The 17,100-nt window shown below is 48.3% G+C and overlaps 1 protein-coding gene across 1 annotated transcript; it reads left to right on the top strand.

Moving 5' to 3' along the window:
• Positions 1–1,060: 1,060 nt before the first annotated feature.
• LOC307089897 (ubiquitin carboxyl-terminal hydrolase 31-like) lies at positions 1,061–14,484 on the top strand (the record flags this gene model as incomplete). Its single annotated transcript, XM_079756373.1, has 16 exons — positions 1,061–1,603; positions 5,189–5,326; positions 5,759–5,847; positions 6,319–6,411; positions 6,859–6,994; positions 7,389–7,539; positions 7,818–7,998; positions 8,367–8,478; positions 8,800–8,894; positions 9,239–9,316; positions 9,470–9,599; positions 10,089–10,208; positions 10,988–11,213; positions 11,451–11,609; positions 11,939–12,091; positions 12,971–14,484. 16 exons carry the CDS (start codon positions 1,061–1,063, stop codon positions 14,482–14,484), a joined length of 3,918 nt encoding a protein of 1,305 aa, XP_079612499.1.
• Between the last annotated feature and the right edge of the window lie 2,616 nt (positions 14,485–17,100).

Genomic DNA, 17,100 nt, shown 5'->3' with positions numbered 1-17,100 from the left:
TTATTATTCATCTATCGGTGGGGCAAGTCTCCGCCACCACCCCCCACCCCCGACCTCCCTCCATCACCAAGCACAGCTTCCTCTGGCCATGACGTCACCGTCCCCGCCCTGCCTGCGGTATCCGTACGAGGTGATGGAGACGAGGCCTCGCGGTGGAAAAACAACCAGAGAACCGGGTCACAACAACACTCCCTTCCCCGGAAACTAACGGTCTAAAATCTTCGATTGACATCCATCACAGCTCTGGATTTTTTATTCCTGGTGGCCAGGTGACGCAACGTTTCAAACGGAAACGCGGCGACATTTTTTATAGCCGGGAACTCCTCGGTGTGGACCAGATCGAGGTGTCTGAAAGGAGGTGTCTCCGGTCCGCACGATCCAGGGGGGGGGAAATCGACACAAAGTCTCCCCGGACTGCCTGTGGATACAAAGACGGTAACCGCTCGTGTCTCTGTACGTTTCTGGGGGGGTCGGTGCGACGGGTGGAGTCGCGCATCGCGCACCGGGTTAATAAATGATGAGGGGTGGGTGACCCTCTCGCGACGGCGGGGTCCAAACTGTGAAGCCCCCCCATAGATGTTGACATTCTCCGTGGGCACTCAAATCCCAGCGTGGTTTGATCATCACCAGCCCGTGGGTTAAACCGTGTCACCGTGCGCGCGTGATGATGCTTTGTGACCGGAGGAGCGGCGGCGACTCCTCCTCGAGAGGATGCCGATGACGGCTCCCGTCTCGAGCGGCACCGACCGGGCTTTTAACGGGGAGCGCTCCGCGGCGCGTTTTTATGCAATCCGACGCAGTGTTGCCAGTGGACCGATTACTCCCGCCGTGCTTTTAAGAACAATAGTGGTGCCCTGATGTCTCTCCGTGCACGCCATGAGCACCTCGGTCCGGATCGCGCACAGATGTTCTCCGTGTTGATGATGACGAACCCACGCGAGGAGCGACTCCTCTTTCCACGCCGGGGTTGACCGACACCACGAGCCCCGGACCTACCTAGCCCGGATTCTTCTGTGGACATCAGGGCCCTCACTGAGGGGTCCCCCACAACAACAACACCATGTCGAAAGCTGCCAGCAACAAGGAGAAGAAGTCTTTCAGCAAGAAGCTGTTCAGGAGGTCGTCGGTGCGCTCCGTGGGGAGCTTCATGAACCGGGTCCTCCGCACGCTCTCCACCCTGTCCCACTTCGGCAACGAGGAGCACGCCACGGACGACGAGAAGGACGACGCCACCTTCGCCCCCTCCTCGACCACCGCCGGTTCGGTGCCGTCCGACGACAGCGACTGCGGGGGGTTCCTATTCGGGGACAAGATCCCCGGCGTCTCGGGCCTGAAGAATCACGGCAACACGTGCTTCATGAACGCCATCCTGCAGTGCCTCAGCAACACGGAGCTGTTCGCCGAGTACCTGGCGCTGGAGCAGTTCAAGGGGGCGGAGACCGCCCTCGGCGAGAAGACAGCCAAGTCCAACGGTGCCGCCGTGGTGCCCGCCAAGAGGGGCAGCCAGCCGGCGGACGGAGGGGAGGTGACGGAGCAGCTGTCCGGGCTGGTCCGGGCGCTCTGGACCTTTGAGTACACCCCCCAGCACAGCCGCGAGTTCAAGGTAGGACCACCCCCCACCCCAACCCAACCCAACCCCATAACCTCTCAGGATAGGCTTTTGATTAGGACAGAGGGTTCTGGGTGTCTTTCCTTTTTAATGACTGGCCTCTTCACTCTCTAACCCCAGCCTGCTCCTTAATGACATGTGTTGTCTGGATCCACTGTCTAACGCCTTCCTTTTCCGAAATGACCTGTGTCTGAATGCACTGTAAGTGACTTTGGATGAAAGTGTCTGGTACATGTAAACAGGGAAGTATCCATTACGCGTGGATCAGTCTTCCAGGAGGCCTAGACCACAGCCCCCTTATATTTATCTCAACCGTTGCGACAACAAATGAGTGTGAGAACGACTAAACATATGTTAATGCACTACACATGCGGTATGATGTTCAGATCGCAAACATGTTTAAACAGTAGGACGCAAGATCGATGAACTTAACGTCTAGTCGAGTCCCTGAAAAGTTTGATCCGGGAGATTCAACCACTGTTACATCACAACAAACATTGTGACAATAGTACATTATTGCTACCAAGTGGTTGGTGTATCGACCCTGGAAAACTCCTCCTCTCATCCACTGAGAGCTCAGGAAGTGTTCTGGAAATCGTTTACTGTATATGCACACATGCTACAGCCTCAGAGCTTTTCTTCTCTGTTTGAATGAAGGGTAACAGTTAGAGAACGGGATAGTCCAGTGGTAAGAATGTTTACCTCCCAGCTGAAAGGTTCTGGGTTCCATCCCCATTGTCCACAGTCTACCTGCAGGCATCATGGAGGAAGATCCCCCTTAACTTCTAACTGCTCCTTAATGACCAATATACTCAAGATAAATCTGGCTTCTAGGTTGTAAAATAGATGATTTCCCTACTCCTCACAGAGCCATGTGTTCGGTATTAACATACCTAGCCCAGTCAGATATTACATTGTTACATTTGATTGCATATTAGATTAGATAAGAATATATCAATTTAGGCTTCATTATATGTACAGTTATATTAGATTTGATTAGCTGGTTAGTGTACATGAGTCAAGAGTATATATTGGAGGATATTTGATTAGGTTACATGAGAAAATATCCTATTGAATCAGAGAATCAGAATAAAAAAAGCACTGATTGATGGCTCTGCTGTCACCTGGCAGTCCTCCTCCGTTATCCAATCACAGCCCAGCTTGGTGTCAGCTGACCTTAGACAGCAGGGTCACAACTTCATGGGTCTCCTTCGGGGATGATGGATTTGTTTATGGTTATATTTGTAATGTATGATTCATGATGTATGAACCAGACTAGTTTGTTTATAGCACCCTTCAAACCCAAGGGCTATTCTTGAGATAGATGAAGGTTCGAAAATAGAATGATAGTATTTTAGGGTAAAAAAAATAGAATAATATAAAAAAGGTAAAAGAAAGAATATATGTGTGGAAGCATACTAATGCATTGACTTTTTTTACCCCGTTTTCTGAATTAAAGGGAACATTTTCTCAGAACTTCAAGAGAAGTTCTCATGAAAAGTTTTCTACGAGATGTTATCTCTGGATTCTAGAAAAGTTTTCATGAAAAACCTTTTTCTTTCTTGTTCTAGTGAATAAATGATTTTTATTATCCCAGAATTCAGAGACATTTTTTCACGTCAAAAGAATATTCTGCTGTGTTTAGCTCTGACCTGCATGGAGACATGCTGCTCAGAACCGGGCGCAGCCTGATCCTCCAACAGTGCTGTTTGATTTAAAATACATGTATGGAATAATGTAATGAGATGATACTGTAATGAGATAATATCTCATTAATTATAAGTGAAAAAATTAAGGTAGTCAGACACCGGTTTAAACTATTGATGCAAAGAAAACTTTACATACTTACTGATGTAAAAGTCATACAAATTTTAATGTACTTACTGCTTACTGAAATCCTTTATCTGCACTCCTCTTCCTCAGTCCTAGAGATACAGTAAATACCACCATTATACACAAATTACATACAGTAGGTACTCTACTAGTAAAAACACCATACCTCCTGTAGTTATGGTTCACTACTCACATGACATATACACTGTGTAGGGGAGCTCATTTCCTTCAGCTTCGTCTATAAATGGGAATCGATAGAGACAGTGTGCGTGTGTTTGTGTGTGTCTCTGTGTGTGACAGCTTGTGTGTGTTTCTGTGAGTGAGTGAGTGTGCATGCGTGTGTTTAGTTTAGCATTTAGAATAACCAAGTGTGACGGTTCAATTTGAATGTAATAAAGGGGCAATTTCTCACTCAATTTATACATTTATTCGAATGCAGCTCTGAATGATCCAACTTCTAACTAACTTTGATATATAACATAAAATATCACCTGAGAACAAAGTCAAGACAAGTGGAATTTATTATGCATGGAAAAATATGAAATTAATTTTGCTAAATTGATGTCCCAGCAGGGTGCTTGTTTCAAGCTCCGGTCGTGCCCTGCGTCAGGGAGCTAAACTAAGCTAATGAAAGTTCACTGGAGTGTTTATAATACATTCATGTGTGGGAGTGGGGGGATGTGATCCTATTTCCTACTGTCAGTGACCTGGAAGGAGAGACCCAACCCACCTCATTACAGCTTATTAAGAAGACTTTGGTGATGACCGCACAACCTGCTCTCATTTAACTGGCACACGAGAGAATAGAATGATGTTTTCTTTCTATTTCTGTCTTGAAGTCATCTCAAGTGGTTGGGAGACACCTGGGCGAGATGGTGCTTTTCTCTTATGTACCCAAAACATTGAGTATCCCAGATGAAAGTAATCAGGGTAATCCAAGATTAAAGTAATCCCAGGTCAGAGTAATCCCACACCTTGACAGGACCCAGTCCGGTCTTTACTCCTTGTCCTGGCTTTCCCTGGTGCCACCACCACGGCCATCAGTCACCTCATCCATCCTGGAGGTTCTGCTGACCAGGGAATCTTCAGGAGAAAACTCTGAATATTTCATGAGAATGCTGTGTAAAATAAACTATGGCTTCCCTTGAAAAGCTTTCTTCCTTTACCACAATTCATCAAAAACTAATTTAGTTTCTAACGTGTTTGCTGGTGTTTTGGACAGTTTGTCGAGCGTTTTGTCTGTTATGTCCAGAAGGAAATCTGTCTGGGGACGAAGGGTCGATGTCTGAGCGAGATGGAGCGGTTCTCTTGGCCTGCTGGTGCTCAGTATAATGTAGATCTGCAGAGAGGACTTGGGCCCTAATGTTGCCCTACATAAAATAACACTACCCATACCTAACCTCATTCTAACATAACCCTCACCTAACTCCAACCCTAACAGTCTGAGCCAGAGTTATTTTAAGGTTTAAGATTAAGGTTAAGACTTATGGGAAGTTGGGAGCCAAACATAACTCCAACACCCGTCTAACCCGAACCTAAGTAACCGATGCCAAAAACAAACCTTATTTACCCAAAACCCAAACAGTTTTTTGTAATGACAACAATTTAGATTTTATGCTTTCGATTTTTCTAGGCTTCACTTGTTGCTTCAGATAAAAAATTTGTCTTATCTACAGCTGGGTGTCATAAATACAAACCTTATTTCCTGTTTGTTTCTCAAAGCACATCCTGTTTTCTGTGTGACAGAATGTGGTGTCTAAGAGTGCCCTCCAGTTCCGCGGGACAGCCCAACATGACGCCCAGGAGTTCCTCCTCTGGCTCCTGGATCGAGTCCATGAAGACCTGAACCATCTGGTCCAACCTGAGACCAGACTGCCCCAGAAGGTAGACTACCACTACCCAAACCCCCGCATTAGTCCAGATGATCTGATGCTACCCTGCAAAGATCTAAGCTAATCTTCTAGATAATCCATATGCTCTTTTAATCTATATTTTAACCTATTTTTGTGTTAGACCTTTTCTTGTATTTTCTATTACCATGAGGAGAGCAATTTCCCCCAGGGTCAGTTAATAATCAGTTTTTTTTCAGAATTTGAGAAAATAAAATAGAAATCATTGTGTTTAGTAGAACCTTTTAAATCACTTGAATGAACTATAGTTTGAGGCTGACTGACATGCTTACGCTAGCCGGATGGATTCCGCATTCAGTTCTAAAATGGAACAAAGATGGCCGCCAGATCAATACAGTCAATGGATGTTGAGACGCCGTGGTGGATGTGTGCTTGCTCGCTGATGACATCACTTCCTTTCCCCCAGCTCCCGGTAGAGGAGGAGCGCGTCTCCGAGGGAGCTCAACTGCCAGCACCCGCGTCCTTCGTACAGGAGCTGTTCCAGGCACAATACAGGTCTCCACGTCCACTCTTCATATCCTTGTTTGGTTACCCTTTACAATAAGGCCACATTAATTAAACATTGATTAACATTAGTATTGTTATTGAACATTAGCATAGAGGTTAGGGTTAAGTGTAAGAGTTGGTGTTAGGGTTAACCCTAACACTATTAAATCATGTATAAATAAACACATTGGTTAAAATGAACACCATTATGTAAGTTAACAGGAACATCATTAATAAACATGAGCACTATTAGTATGTGTTTACTAGACTATTTGTTAACAGTTATTTAACGGTTGATTAATGCTTACTGGTCTTAACATTTCCTATAGTCAATTCATGATAAAAGACTGTACCCTTATTGTAAAGTGATACCTTTATTTCCGTTGGATTCACGTGACAATAATCATGTTTTATGTTTTGTTGTTTATCACTGATGTTGTTGTCATCGTGGTAACTGTGCTGTTGGTGTTTGTCCTCCAGGTCATCCCTGACGTGTCCTCACTGCCAGAAACAGAGCAACACCTTCGACCCCTTCCTCTGCATCTCACTGCCCATCCCTGTGCCTCACACACGGTATCTGATTTGAGATAATCTCTAAACCCTAATCTCATTTGCTCTAATCTAATCTGATGTCTTCTAATGTGATTTAAGGCAATCTCATCAAATCTGATCATTCTGAGCTAATCTCATCTAATCTAATCTGATATTTTAACTAATCGAATATCATCAAATTATGTCTCCTCATATCATATATATATTCTATTTTAAATGTGATTTTATATGGGTTACAAAATTCTCTGAGAATCTAGAATCTGATCCATTCTTGATCTAGCACCTGAATTACATTTTATCCGGTTTCGCTAAAACAATCTGATTCAATCAGATTGAATGTCTGTTTCAGACTGCATGATGATGGTGTACCCAACCTCTCTGTGTCATCCAATGTGGTGTAATGTGATGTAATGTAATCTGATCCAAACTCATGTAATGCCATCTGAATTGATCTGATGTGTGCTCCAGACCGCTCTACGTGACGGTAGTGTACCAGGGGAAGTGCTCCCACTGTATGCGAGTGGGCGTGGCCGTGCCTCTGTCCGGCACCGTGGCCAGGCTACGCCACGCTGTTGCCACGGAAACCAAAATACCCACCCAGCAGGTACGAAACGTAAATTCAAGAGTTCAGAGCGCTAGTAGGGGTAGAGAGTAGGGGGTAAGCGCAGAGCGCTTACCCCCTACTCTCTACTCCGGGGAAGGTTACCTTAACCTTAGAACCACCTTGTTCTTTTACATGCCAAAGTGAGCTGCAAAACGTTATTAAAACATAGATTCAGTCTGTTCAAATGGATACATTTTGACTGGATTAACACAGTTTATTATTGTTTCTTCTAGGTCTTTGGTGTTTTAGTTTTCGTTATCGTACAATATCAACACAGACAACCACACAAGAGCTACAAGCACTTTGCAATGTAGCAGTGGAGTGCAGATGGCTGCTCAGTGTTCACGTTCCCGGTGCGTCCACGTCTAACCCGATCGAATCCGTCCCCGCTCAGATCGCCCTGACGGAGATGTACTTTGACGGGTTCCACCGCTCCTTCTGCGACGACGAGGACGACCTGGAGAGCGTCCAGGAGAGCGACTCCATCTTCGCCTTCGAGACGCCCGAGCAGTTCAGGCCCGAGCAGATCCGCTCGCAGCGCAGCGGTACCGCCTCTCATATCCGGATCAGACGGTCGGTTAAAAATGACTTGGTCATTTTAACCGGTTAGTTGGTTAGGGTCTAAAAGATCAGATTGGATTGGATTAATTTAGCCTCGATCATTTTTGATCATGTCAGATGATGTTAGGTTAGATTATTTTTAGATCAGATAATATATTACACTTTTTATTAGATAATACAAGATTATATATTATCACTATATTATACTATATTATTAGTAGATAACCACCACCCACCTCCTAACCCTCCTGCCTTACCCCAGGGAGCCCCCACCTGAACCTGAACCAGAACCATCTGAAGTACGGACCCGACGTCAACCGGATCTCCCCTCAGGTCCAGGACCCCCCCACCCCCCCGCTCAGCCCCAACAAGAACTCGGGCCAAGGGGACAAGATCGTCCTCCTGGTCTGCAACCGAGCCTGCGCCGGGCAGCAGGGCCGCAGGTACCGGCCAATCACAAGCTCTGTAGCCATGTGGTCTTGGGGACGTCATGTTTCACTGTGTTGTGTCACGTCAATGTGTCTGTGTGTGTTGTATGGTTTGGGTACCCCTTCATGCTGTTTGTGTATGTGTGTATTTATATATGTACGTGTTTATTTATATATATTTATATATGTATGTGTATATTTATGCATATTGATGTGTGTGTATATTGATATATGTATGTGTTTATGTATATATGGAATTGTTATGTGTATATATCTATATGTCTATCTGTGTTTGTGTGTATTTGTGGGTTTGGGAACCCCTTCATGCTGTATGTGTGTGTATGTTTATGTATCTATGTATATATCTTTGTGTGTGTTTGTAGGTTTGGAAACCCCTTCATGTTGTTTGTAGAGCGCACGGTGACCTGGGACGGCCTCCAGAAGGAGATCCTGGAGAAGATGAAGCTCCTGCAGAGACCAGGAGTCCTGGTCCAGGTACACATTCCCCTAACTCTCCCCTACCCCCCCCTGAAACCTCCTTCCCCCCCTCTGAACCTCGTCCAGGTACACATTCCCCTAACTCTCCCCTTATCTCCCCATAACCTCCCTCACCCCCTTTTACCCTGGTCCAGGTACACACTACCTAGCATCGCCTCTCTATTTCCATTTCTGATTTATTTTATTGAGATCATTTTTTGATTACTTTGTTTCAATTTTCTAATGTGATATTTCCTCGTTTCAAATTTCTGATGTTATATTTCATGTTGATTGGTAGATAGGTGTCCTCAAGGCCTTTCTGTGTTGTGTGGTTGGTAGGCGCGGCCCTTCAGCCTGCGGGTGGTGGGTGTGGTCGGGATCACTTACCTCCTCCCGCAAGAGGACCTGCCACTCTGTCATCCGTCCGTTGAGAGGTAATACACCACATCATGCACTAGAGGACACTGTTACCCCCCATTTGTTATATTGTTGTTGTGTCCCCCGCACATCGTTTTAACCTAACCAACATCGACCCGTAATATCAATGTCCCAATAAAGAAGCCATTAATTTGCTAGTGGTTATGAATCATAAGGCTGTCCGTTCGTATATAAAGGAATTTACTCTGACCAAGAATATTTTGTGAAAAATGTACTGTATTTATTTCAAATATCTATTCCCGACCCATGTATGTGTGTGTGTGTGCGTGTGTGCGTGTGTGTGTGTGTGTGTGCATGTGTTTTTGTATGATTCTTAAGCCCGGTGTCTTGTTCCTTCCAGGGCGTACAAGTCGTGCGGCCCAGGTGGCCCACCCCACGTCAAGATAGTGGTGGAGTGGGACAAGGACACCAAAGAACAGTAAGTCTTCCTCACCTATCAGTGAGAGCCCTCGCTCAGAGTTTGGTTTTCGCAATGGCTTCCAGGTGTCTTACCGTCCTGTGACCCTTGTGTGATCTTGGTTTGATGCCACTGACCTGTATTTGTTGTCTGACCTCTGACCTCTCTGCGCAGAATGTTCAAGCGGACGGAGGACGAGTACATTCCCGATGCGGAGAGCGTTCGTCAGATGAAGGAGCAACACCTCCAGCCCCAGAGCTGCTCCCTAGCGCAGTGCTTCCAGCTCTACACCAAAGAGGAGCAGGTAGGCTTACACTAGCCAGGGCTAGACTAGAGAGTGCTTCCAGCTCTACACCAAAGAGGAGCAGGTAGGCTTACACTAGCCAGGGCTAGACTAGAGAGTGCTTCCAGCGCTACACCAAAGAGGTAGGCTTACACGAGCTAGCGCAGGAATAGTGCTTCAAGCTATACACCAAAGAGAAGGGGGTAGGCTTACACTCGCAAGGCCTAGCGCAGTGCTTCAAGCTCTACGCCAAAGAGGATCAGGTAGGCTAAAAGTAGCTAGGGCTAGCGCAGTGCTTCAAGCTCTACACCAAAGAGGATCAGGTAGGCTAACAGTAGCTAGGGCTAGCGCAGTGCTTCTAGCTCTACACCAAAGAGGAGGAGGTAGGCTTACACTAGCAAGGCCTAGCTCAGTGCTTCAAGCTCAACTCTAAAGAGGATCAGGAAGGCTGATGCTAGCTGGGGCTAGCGCAATGCTGAGCAATGCTTTGTATCTCCATGGTTACCCCAGCTGGCCCCGGACGACGCCTGGCGCTGCCCTCACTGTAAACAGCTGCAGCAGGGGAGCATCAAGCTCAGCCTCTGGACACTCCCAGACATCCTCATCCTCCATCTCAAACGCTTCCGACAGGTAGCCCTCACCTGAACACACAGACACACACCTGGACACACCTTAAAACACATCCAACACACCTTGAAGCACATGCAATACACATTGAAGCACCTCAAAATACACCTAAACATACTTGTTAGCACAACTGTAAACACACTAGACACACGTTAACTACATACACCTGACCATACCTGACCACAACTGAAAACACCTGGACGCATCTAGATATACCTGAAACACACGGAACACACCTTCGTACACCGGCAAACATAACACAATAACCCAAAAGTTGGTATGATTAGTAGAGGGATTCAACATATATCAATATAAATCCATTCAATTAAAGATGGACCCATCTGAACTCCAAACGCTGTTGTCTTTCGTTATACAGAGCCGTGGTGATGAGTGTAGAACAGACTTTGCTTAAGTTGTTGAACCTTTGTGCTGCTCCCATTTCGATTGTATGCTTTGGATTGTGAGTCGCTTTTGGACAAATTTGTCCGCAGCTAAATGACTTCTGGCCTTTTTCCACCGACAGTACCAGCTCAACTGGCCTCTACTTAGCTCGCCTTTTTAGGTACCTGGTACCTGCCACCTCGTACCTTTTGAGTCTCACCTCCGTCGAGGTTCCAAGAGAGCTGATCTGATACTTCTTGTGTGACCTAAACAGCCTGCTGGCCACTGATTGGCCACGCTAAGTCGTGGAGCGTAGAGCTGGTACTGTCGGTGGAAGAAGGCCATGACTGTAACGGGAGGGTAACAGTAACGTTCTGTGGTGGTTCTCCGGGGGTTGCCAGGACGGCGACCGGCGGATGAAGATGCAGAACATGGTGAGGTTCCCCCTGGTGGGGATGGACATGGCGCCCCACATGGTCAAGCGGAGCCAGAGCAGCTGGAGCCTCCCCTCTCACTGGTCGCCGTGGAGACGACCCTACGGCATGGGCCGCGACCCCGAGGACTACCTGTACGACCTGTACGCCGTGTGCAATCACCACGGCAACATGCAGGGTGGACATTACACAGGTGAGGACGGGTGGATGGAAGGATAAGCAGTCCTTAAGTAGTTCATTGCTGCGTCTCTCATGCAACAGGATTCACAGGACCTGATTTAAGGGGTTATGGGTAAAACTCAACAAAAAAACCCTTAGTGAGTGATCCCCTTTGGCTTGCAAATCAATAGCTGTAGAGAATCACTCCTAAGTCCATCCTTTATCTTTGGTGAGGATGATCATTGTTCTACTGTGGATGTCTCCTTCCCAGCCCACTGTAAGAACTCCATTGACGGACAGTGGTACTGCTTCGACGACAGCGACGTCCACTCCATTGTGGATGACCACGTGTGCAAACAGACGGCGTACATCTTGTTCTACCAGAGGCGCGCCACCATCCCCTCGTGGTCGGCCAACAGCTCTGTTGGCGGTATGTCCAGCCCTCTCCACCATTCACTAGTTCAGTTGGCCGTCAAGTAGCCAATCCTTTTGGTCTGATTGCTTTGTGTATGAAGAGTTTACCACCAGCAAGTCAATTTTGGTCTTCGACTGATGAATATGTACCCTATATGGTCCCTGCCTTGTTCTCTTGTCCGATTGGTTTGACCCCAGACGTACAGACTCTGCTCTTTTCACCTTTGGTTAAGACCTTTTTACGACAAACTATACCCGGCTCTGCGCTGAAACGTTGCAGCTTTAAGTAAAGCTGTTCCCAGTTGTGGCTGGTAACCTGATCCTTGTGTCTGCCGGTCCCTCCAGGGTCCACCAGCTCCTCGCTGTGCGAACACTGGATCAACCGGCTGATGGGTAGCCGGCCGCCCAGCCAGGCCTCCTCCGGCTCCTCCAGACGGACCTCGCTGGCCTCCCTCTCCGAGTCTGCAGAGTTCGCTGCCGAGCGGAGCGAAGACGATGGTGAGTGATGACCTCTAACCTGGGTTCAGAACTGTGGGAGGACCCGCAGGCAGTTGAGATGTGAGAACCAAACCGCAGATTGGTTCTCTGTATTAAGAGGCCTCCCATCTCTAACACATGGATACCCTCTGATTGACTAACATGGTTAGCCTTTCACCTGCTGGTTAAGCGACACGACTCTCCTCCACTTATTGAAAATGAAGCAGAGGGCTGTTTACAAGAGGGATGGCTGCTGGACCCCCAGGGTTTGTTTTCAAAGGCGGTGTTTGGTTTTGTTCTCCTTTTAGAGATATTTCATTGGTATCCTTTTAGAGTTGATCCAGAAGATGGCAAGTTCCGCTCCAAAAGACAGAATGCATTATTGATGTGGAGCGCCGATTCCCTGACTAAACAGAACAGTTTATCTGCTGCATTTTGCTTCTCTTTTCTCACTTTGCTTCCAAACCGTGTGCACCTACCCGTGTGTCAGCTAAAACAAACGAGAGGGCCACTACCTGCGTCTATCAGTGCTCATATGCTACACACCAGGGCCGATGCTGGCCGTTCCGGTGCCCCCCCAGGTACTTGGTGCCCTAAGCACTCTGCGTACCCTGCGTATAGGGAGCGGCGGGCCTGCTACGCACGCATTAGGGCAAACCCCCTGGTGCAAACACACACAACCCAGCCTATTTCCGCGTCTATTTCCGTGCCTCTTTGATGTCTAATTAATGGCGCAATAAAAACTTTAAACATAAAATAAATTACTTAACATCCGGTTCTAGCAGCGGCTACTTTATGATCATGGTGTTACGTAGTTGTATGCTGGTGTTCCTTTTGAAAATCGAAACAAACAAGAGTCGAGTGTTCATTCCCTTGTCTTGTGCTTCGTCGGCCCACCAGGACTCTCCACGCGGTCCATAATGCGGGGCATGCAGAGGCAGCCCCTGTCCGCCCGCTCCTCCATGGCCAGCCCTCTGGCCCTCAGCGACAACAACGGCACCAAACCCTCCTGGCCGCTCTCCGCCAAGCTGCAGCTGCGCTCCAACTCCCCCTCCCGCTTCTCCCTGGAGTCCCACTCCTCCTCCCCCACGCTGGAGCGCATCGGGGAGGCGGTGGACGACCGGGCCTCCGGCGCCGCCGCCCGGCACGAAAAGCTGTCCGGGGGGAAGGGCTCGCTGGCGGCCGCCGCTGAGAACACCCCAGGGGCGAGGAGGAGGCTGGCGGAGCAGCCGGCCCCGCTGAAGGCGGGTTCTGCCGCGGCGGCCGAGGCGTGGAGCTCCAAGCAGGCCGGCGAGAACAACAACCTCTCGGCCGGCGCCGAGCCTCTGACCCCGGGACCCGTCTCGCCTGCCAAGGACTCCAAGCTGAGGAGCGGGGAGGGGGAAAGCTCCGGAGGCGGCAAGCGAGCCGCGGCCAAGACCTCTGTGGAGTCCCAGGAGAAGAGTCCCAAGAAACGCCCGGCGTCCTCCTCCACCTCCTCCAGCTCCCCGTCCCGCGCCGCCATGGACAAGTCTCCCTCCAGGACTCAGGCCAAGGGCGGCTCGGTGGCGCCTCACCCCAAAACCAAAGGCGACGGGCCTTGTAAAAGCCTCAAGACGGCCTCCTCGAAGACGGCCACGCCCTCCAAGAAGAGCTCCTCCCAGACCCAGGAGACGCTGCGCGTCGACTCGGCGCAGCCCAAGAAGAAGGGCGGATCCGCTGGGTCCCAGAGCTCCCAGCCTCACCGGCGGCCGTCCCCCAGGGGCGGGGTGGAGAGGAGCACCGCCTCCTCCAGAACCAAGGGGGAGGAGCGCAGCACCAGCCGGGACTCGCCAAGGGCGCCGGTGTCCGACCGGAAAGCCCCTCCCCGCGCGGGAGCGGCCGCCGCATCCCGGGGCGACGGGGCGACGGGAGGGGGGAAGGCGGAGGCCCGCGCCGCGGCACAGAGCTCCAGCAGCAGCTCCTCCATCACCAGCCTGCGCTCCTCTAGCGTGGGCCTGTCGTCCTCCAGCGCGGCGGCGCCCCCCAAAGGCCCGCGGCCCAACAGCAGGACTGAGGAGAAGGGCTTGTCCTTCTTCAAGAGCGCCCTGCGGCCGAAGGAGAGCCGCAAGGGGGCGGGCGGGTCCGAGGCCCGCAGCCCGGACCCGCCCGCCGGAGACGGGGCCGCCGAGGCGTCCTCAGAGGGGGCCACCAAGAAGGCCCCGAGCGGCTCCGCAGAGGCCTCCGCCAAAGACAACGAGTCCTCCAAGCCCGTCGCCACGGCTGCGGCCAAGAGATCCCTGCTCACCTCCAACAAGACCAAGAGCTCAGCGGCGACGGCGGCCGCTCAGACCCTCGCCAACGGGAAGGAGGCGGCCAAGAAGGAAACGACCAAGAAGATCATGCCCTCCAGGAAGATCCCCATCAGCTCCACCAGAACCCAGAAGCCTAAGTAGTGTCTGAGGAGAGGGTCCCGAGGTAAGGGTTCCTCGGTCTTGAAGGAACCTTCCCAAAGCACCTGAGGCTAAAGGGGGCCCAGCGCCAACGCCTGCCATTACAAACTGTGGTTGTCCACCAACTGTTACATAATTATATAGGAATGAATCTAAAAATGTAAACAAGGCACTTTGTATCGATTGCTTGAATTGATTTTTGTATTATATATATATATATATATATATATATATATATATTTATTGTTCTTGTATATATTTATGAACTGCACATGTATTGATATATTAGCTTGATCTGTCTGTATCATGACTGTATAGTAGGAGGTGAGGAGGGGCTGTTCGAGGACTAACCTGAGAAGTATTTTAAGACGAGTTGCCGGGTGGTTTAGTGCAGATCCTGTCCATGAAGAATGTGATTGGTCGAGACAGGAAGTTGAATCAGCTGTATAACTATTTTAAGGATTTTTGTTGTTCCTGTCGTTCTCTCCAGAGGTCCTGGGAGTTTTAACTTAACTTTGGTGCCTCAGACAAATCCTCGCTTCGTATCTACATGGTATACAACTCAAGGTGTTGGTACATTTCTAAATACAATTTTGATATTTATTAAACACTGTTCAATACACAGTTTCCACAAAAACACATCCTACCTAATTACAAATGCTGTTTGATCTGTTGGTACGCCAACGACAGACTCTTCGATACTGTAGAGATCCAGAGCCTTTACACAACACGGTACGTCTAAGTCTCGAGGCTGCTTCCGTACAAACTACAGACCAAGGTGGTTCTGGCGGCGGTTTCTAAACGGTGCCCGTCCCCGTCACCTTGCTGGTTCAAAATCACCGCGGTGGGGGCGCAGTTTACCAAACGTCTCGTTGTCTGACAGACAGCAACATTCAACATTCCTCACAGATAACCGCGTGGTTATCACTAGTCGGACACGCTGTGCTGTCCAGCACCATACATGTCCATACAGCATTATGGTGCTTTTGGTTTCTCCATCCCCTATAGCGATCACAGCTTGTATGCGTCATTAGCTTATTTGCGCCTGCGGTCTGTTTCACGTTGAATGCACAGAATCAGAGAAAAGAATCGCATCATTTATGAAAATGTATGACAGCAATTGTTGCATGATAAATTGCTTATGCATGCACGAAACTATGCAAGCAATACTTGCTAATGGCCACACTGAGTATGTATAACTGCTACTTTGGGACGTGTCTATATTTTTAAGTGTATATTTTTCCAAATGCCAGCATCAAAGAGCATGTTTAGGCATCCTTTACTAATGCTTTGTTTGCACATTTCCTCAGAGTAATATATTCATTTTGTATGAATGCTACTTACTGCTCATCCACCTCAAAGTAAACCAATTCACTTGCAAATGAATGTTTTCTCTACTGTATTCATTTGTCTTCTTAAAGAGACTCCATCCATGGGTTTCATTCTTCCAACTCTTGTCACTCCACAATGACAACTTTTAACCGTGTGTGTGTGTATCTGTTCCGGCTCAAAGGTTGTGCTCTTACCGGTGCAGAGAGGGGTTGTGTATGTGATGCAGTCGGTGTCACGGGCGTGCATGGGTATCAGTGGGTGTGGTTTTACATTCCAGGCTCATCAGTGGCATGCTCCACAGCAACCAGTCCGATCCACTGCCTTCCTCCGTCTTTAAACCTTTAAAACCATGAGCAGGAGAGTCTCCAGGCTTTACTGCGATGTTGCATAGTAAAATAAATATACAAAAAAAAAACACTCATCACATAATTGATTGTATAGAGATTGATCTTAAAAATGTTTTATAATGAGGTTCTTTCATAACTGTAATAACGACTGGCTTTTACAGTTGGGTGCGTTGGGTTATGACCACCGACCTGCAGGTTTTCTGCTCTTTTCCATAAATTCTCGATGTACATTGGAGTCAGTAAATCCTGTTTGAAGACGTACATTGCCACACCTGGCTGAGCCTTAATATGTCACCTGCATGAGCGCTTCCCCTGACGTCGGCTGATCACACGTGGCCCCTGCCGCCGTCGTTGTCGGGACGAAATTCAGTTTCTGTTTTGGGCACAAAGTCCTGTAGTCCTGGATCGATGAGTAACGTTAAGAACACAACACAGCCCTTCCTCCTCTATATGATAGATTTCTACCGTAAATTGTCAGGAAACCACAGAAGTAGGCCTACAGCGCTTTGTAATCAGGAGGCCTACCATGTTGATGACAATAAACGGTTACAATTGGTTTTAGTTTTAATTCTTTTTTGTAATACATCGAATTTCTTTCTGTGACTACGTGTAATTTTGATTCTTTTTTGCAGAATCCATCGACACACTCTTCAGTTCGAGAACAAGATATCATGTCGGTTAATAAAATAACTTTGGTTACATTTCTGTTGTTTTCTTTGTTAGGGTTTCTATTCTTTATATGTCCACATGATGGAGCCCTTCTTCCACAAATTCAATCCACCAGCTACACACCTGTCAACCCTCCTGTTTATCCCGGGATTCTACCGTTTTTTACACTCCTCCCCCGCTCCCTCACGTTTACATTTTTTTAAGATAAAAAAAGAAAAATAATATTGGCAGTGCGTTAACGTTGACGGTAGTGCGTAATGTGATATTCCGC

Source organism: Pollachius pollachius (genome assembly GCF_949987615.1).
Source record: "Pollachius pollachius genome assembly, chromosome: 19".
NCBI lineage: Eukaryota > Metazoa > Chordata > Actinopteri > Gadiformes > Gadidae > Pollachius > Pollachius pollachius.
Note: the sequence above shows the minus strand (reverse complement) of the source record. Positions and strands in the feature narration are given on the sequence as shown.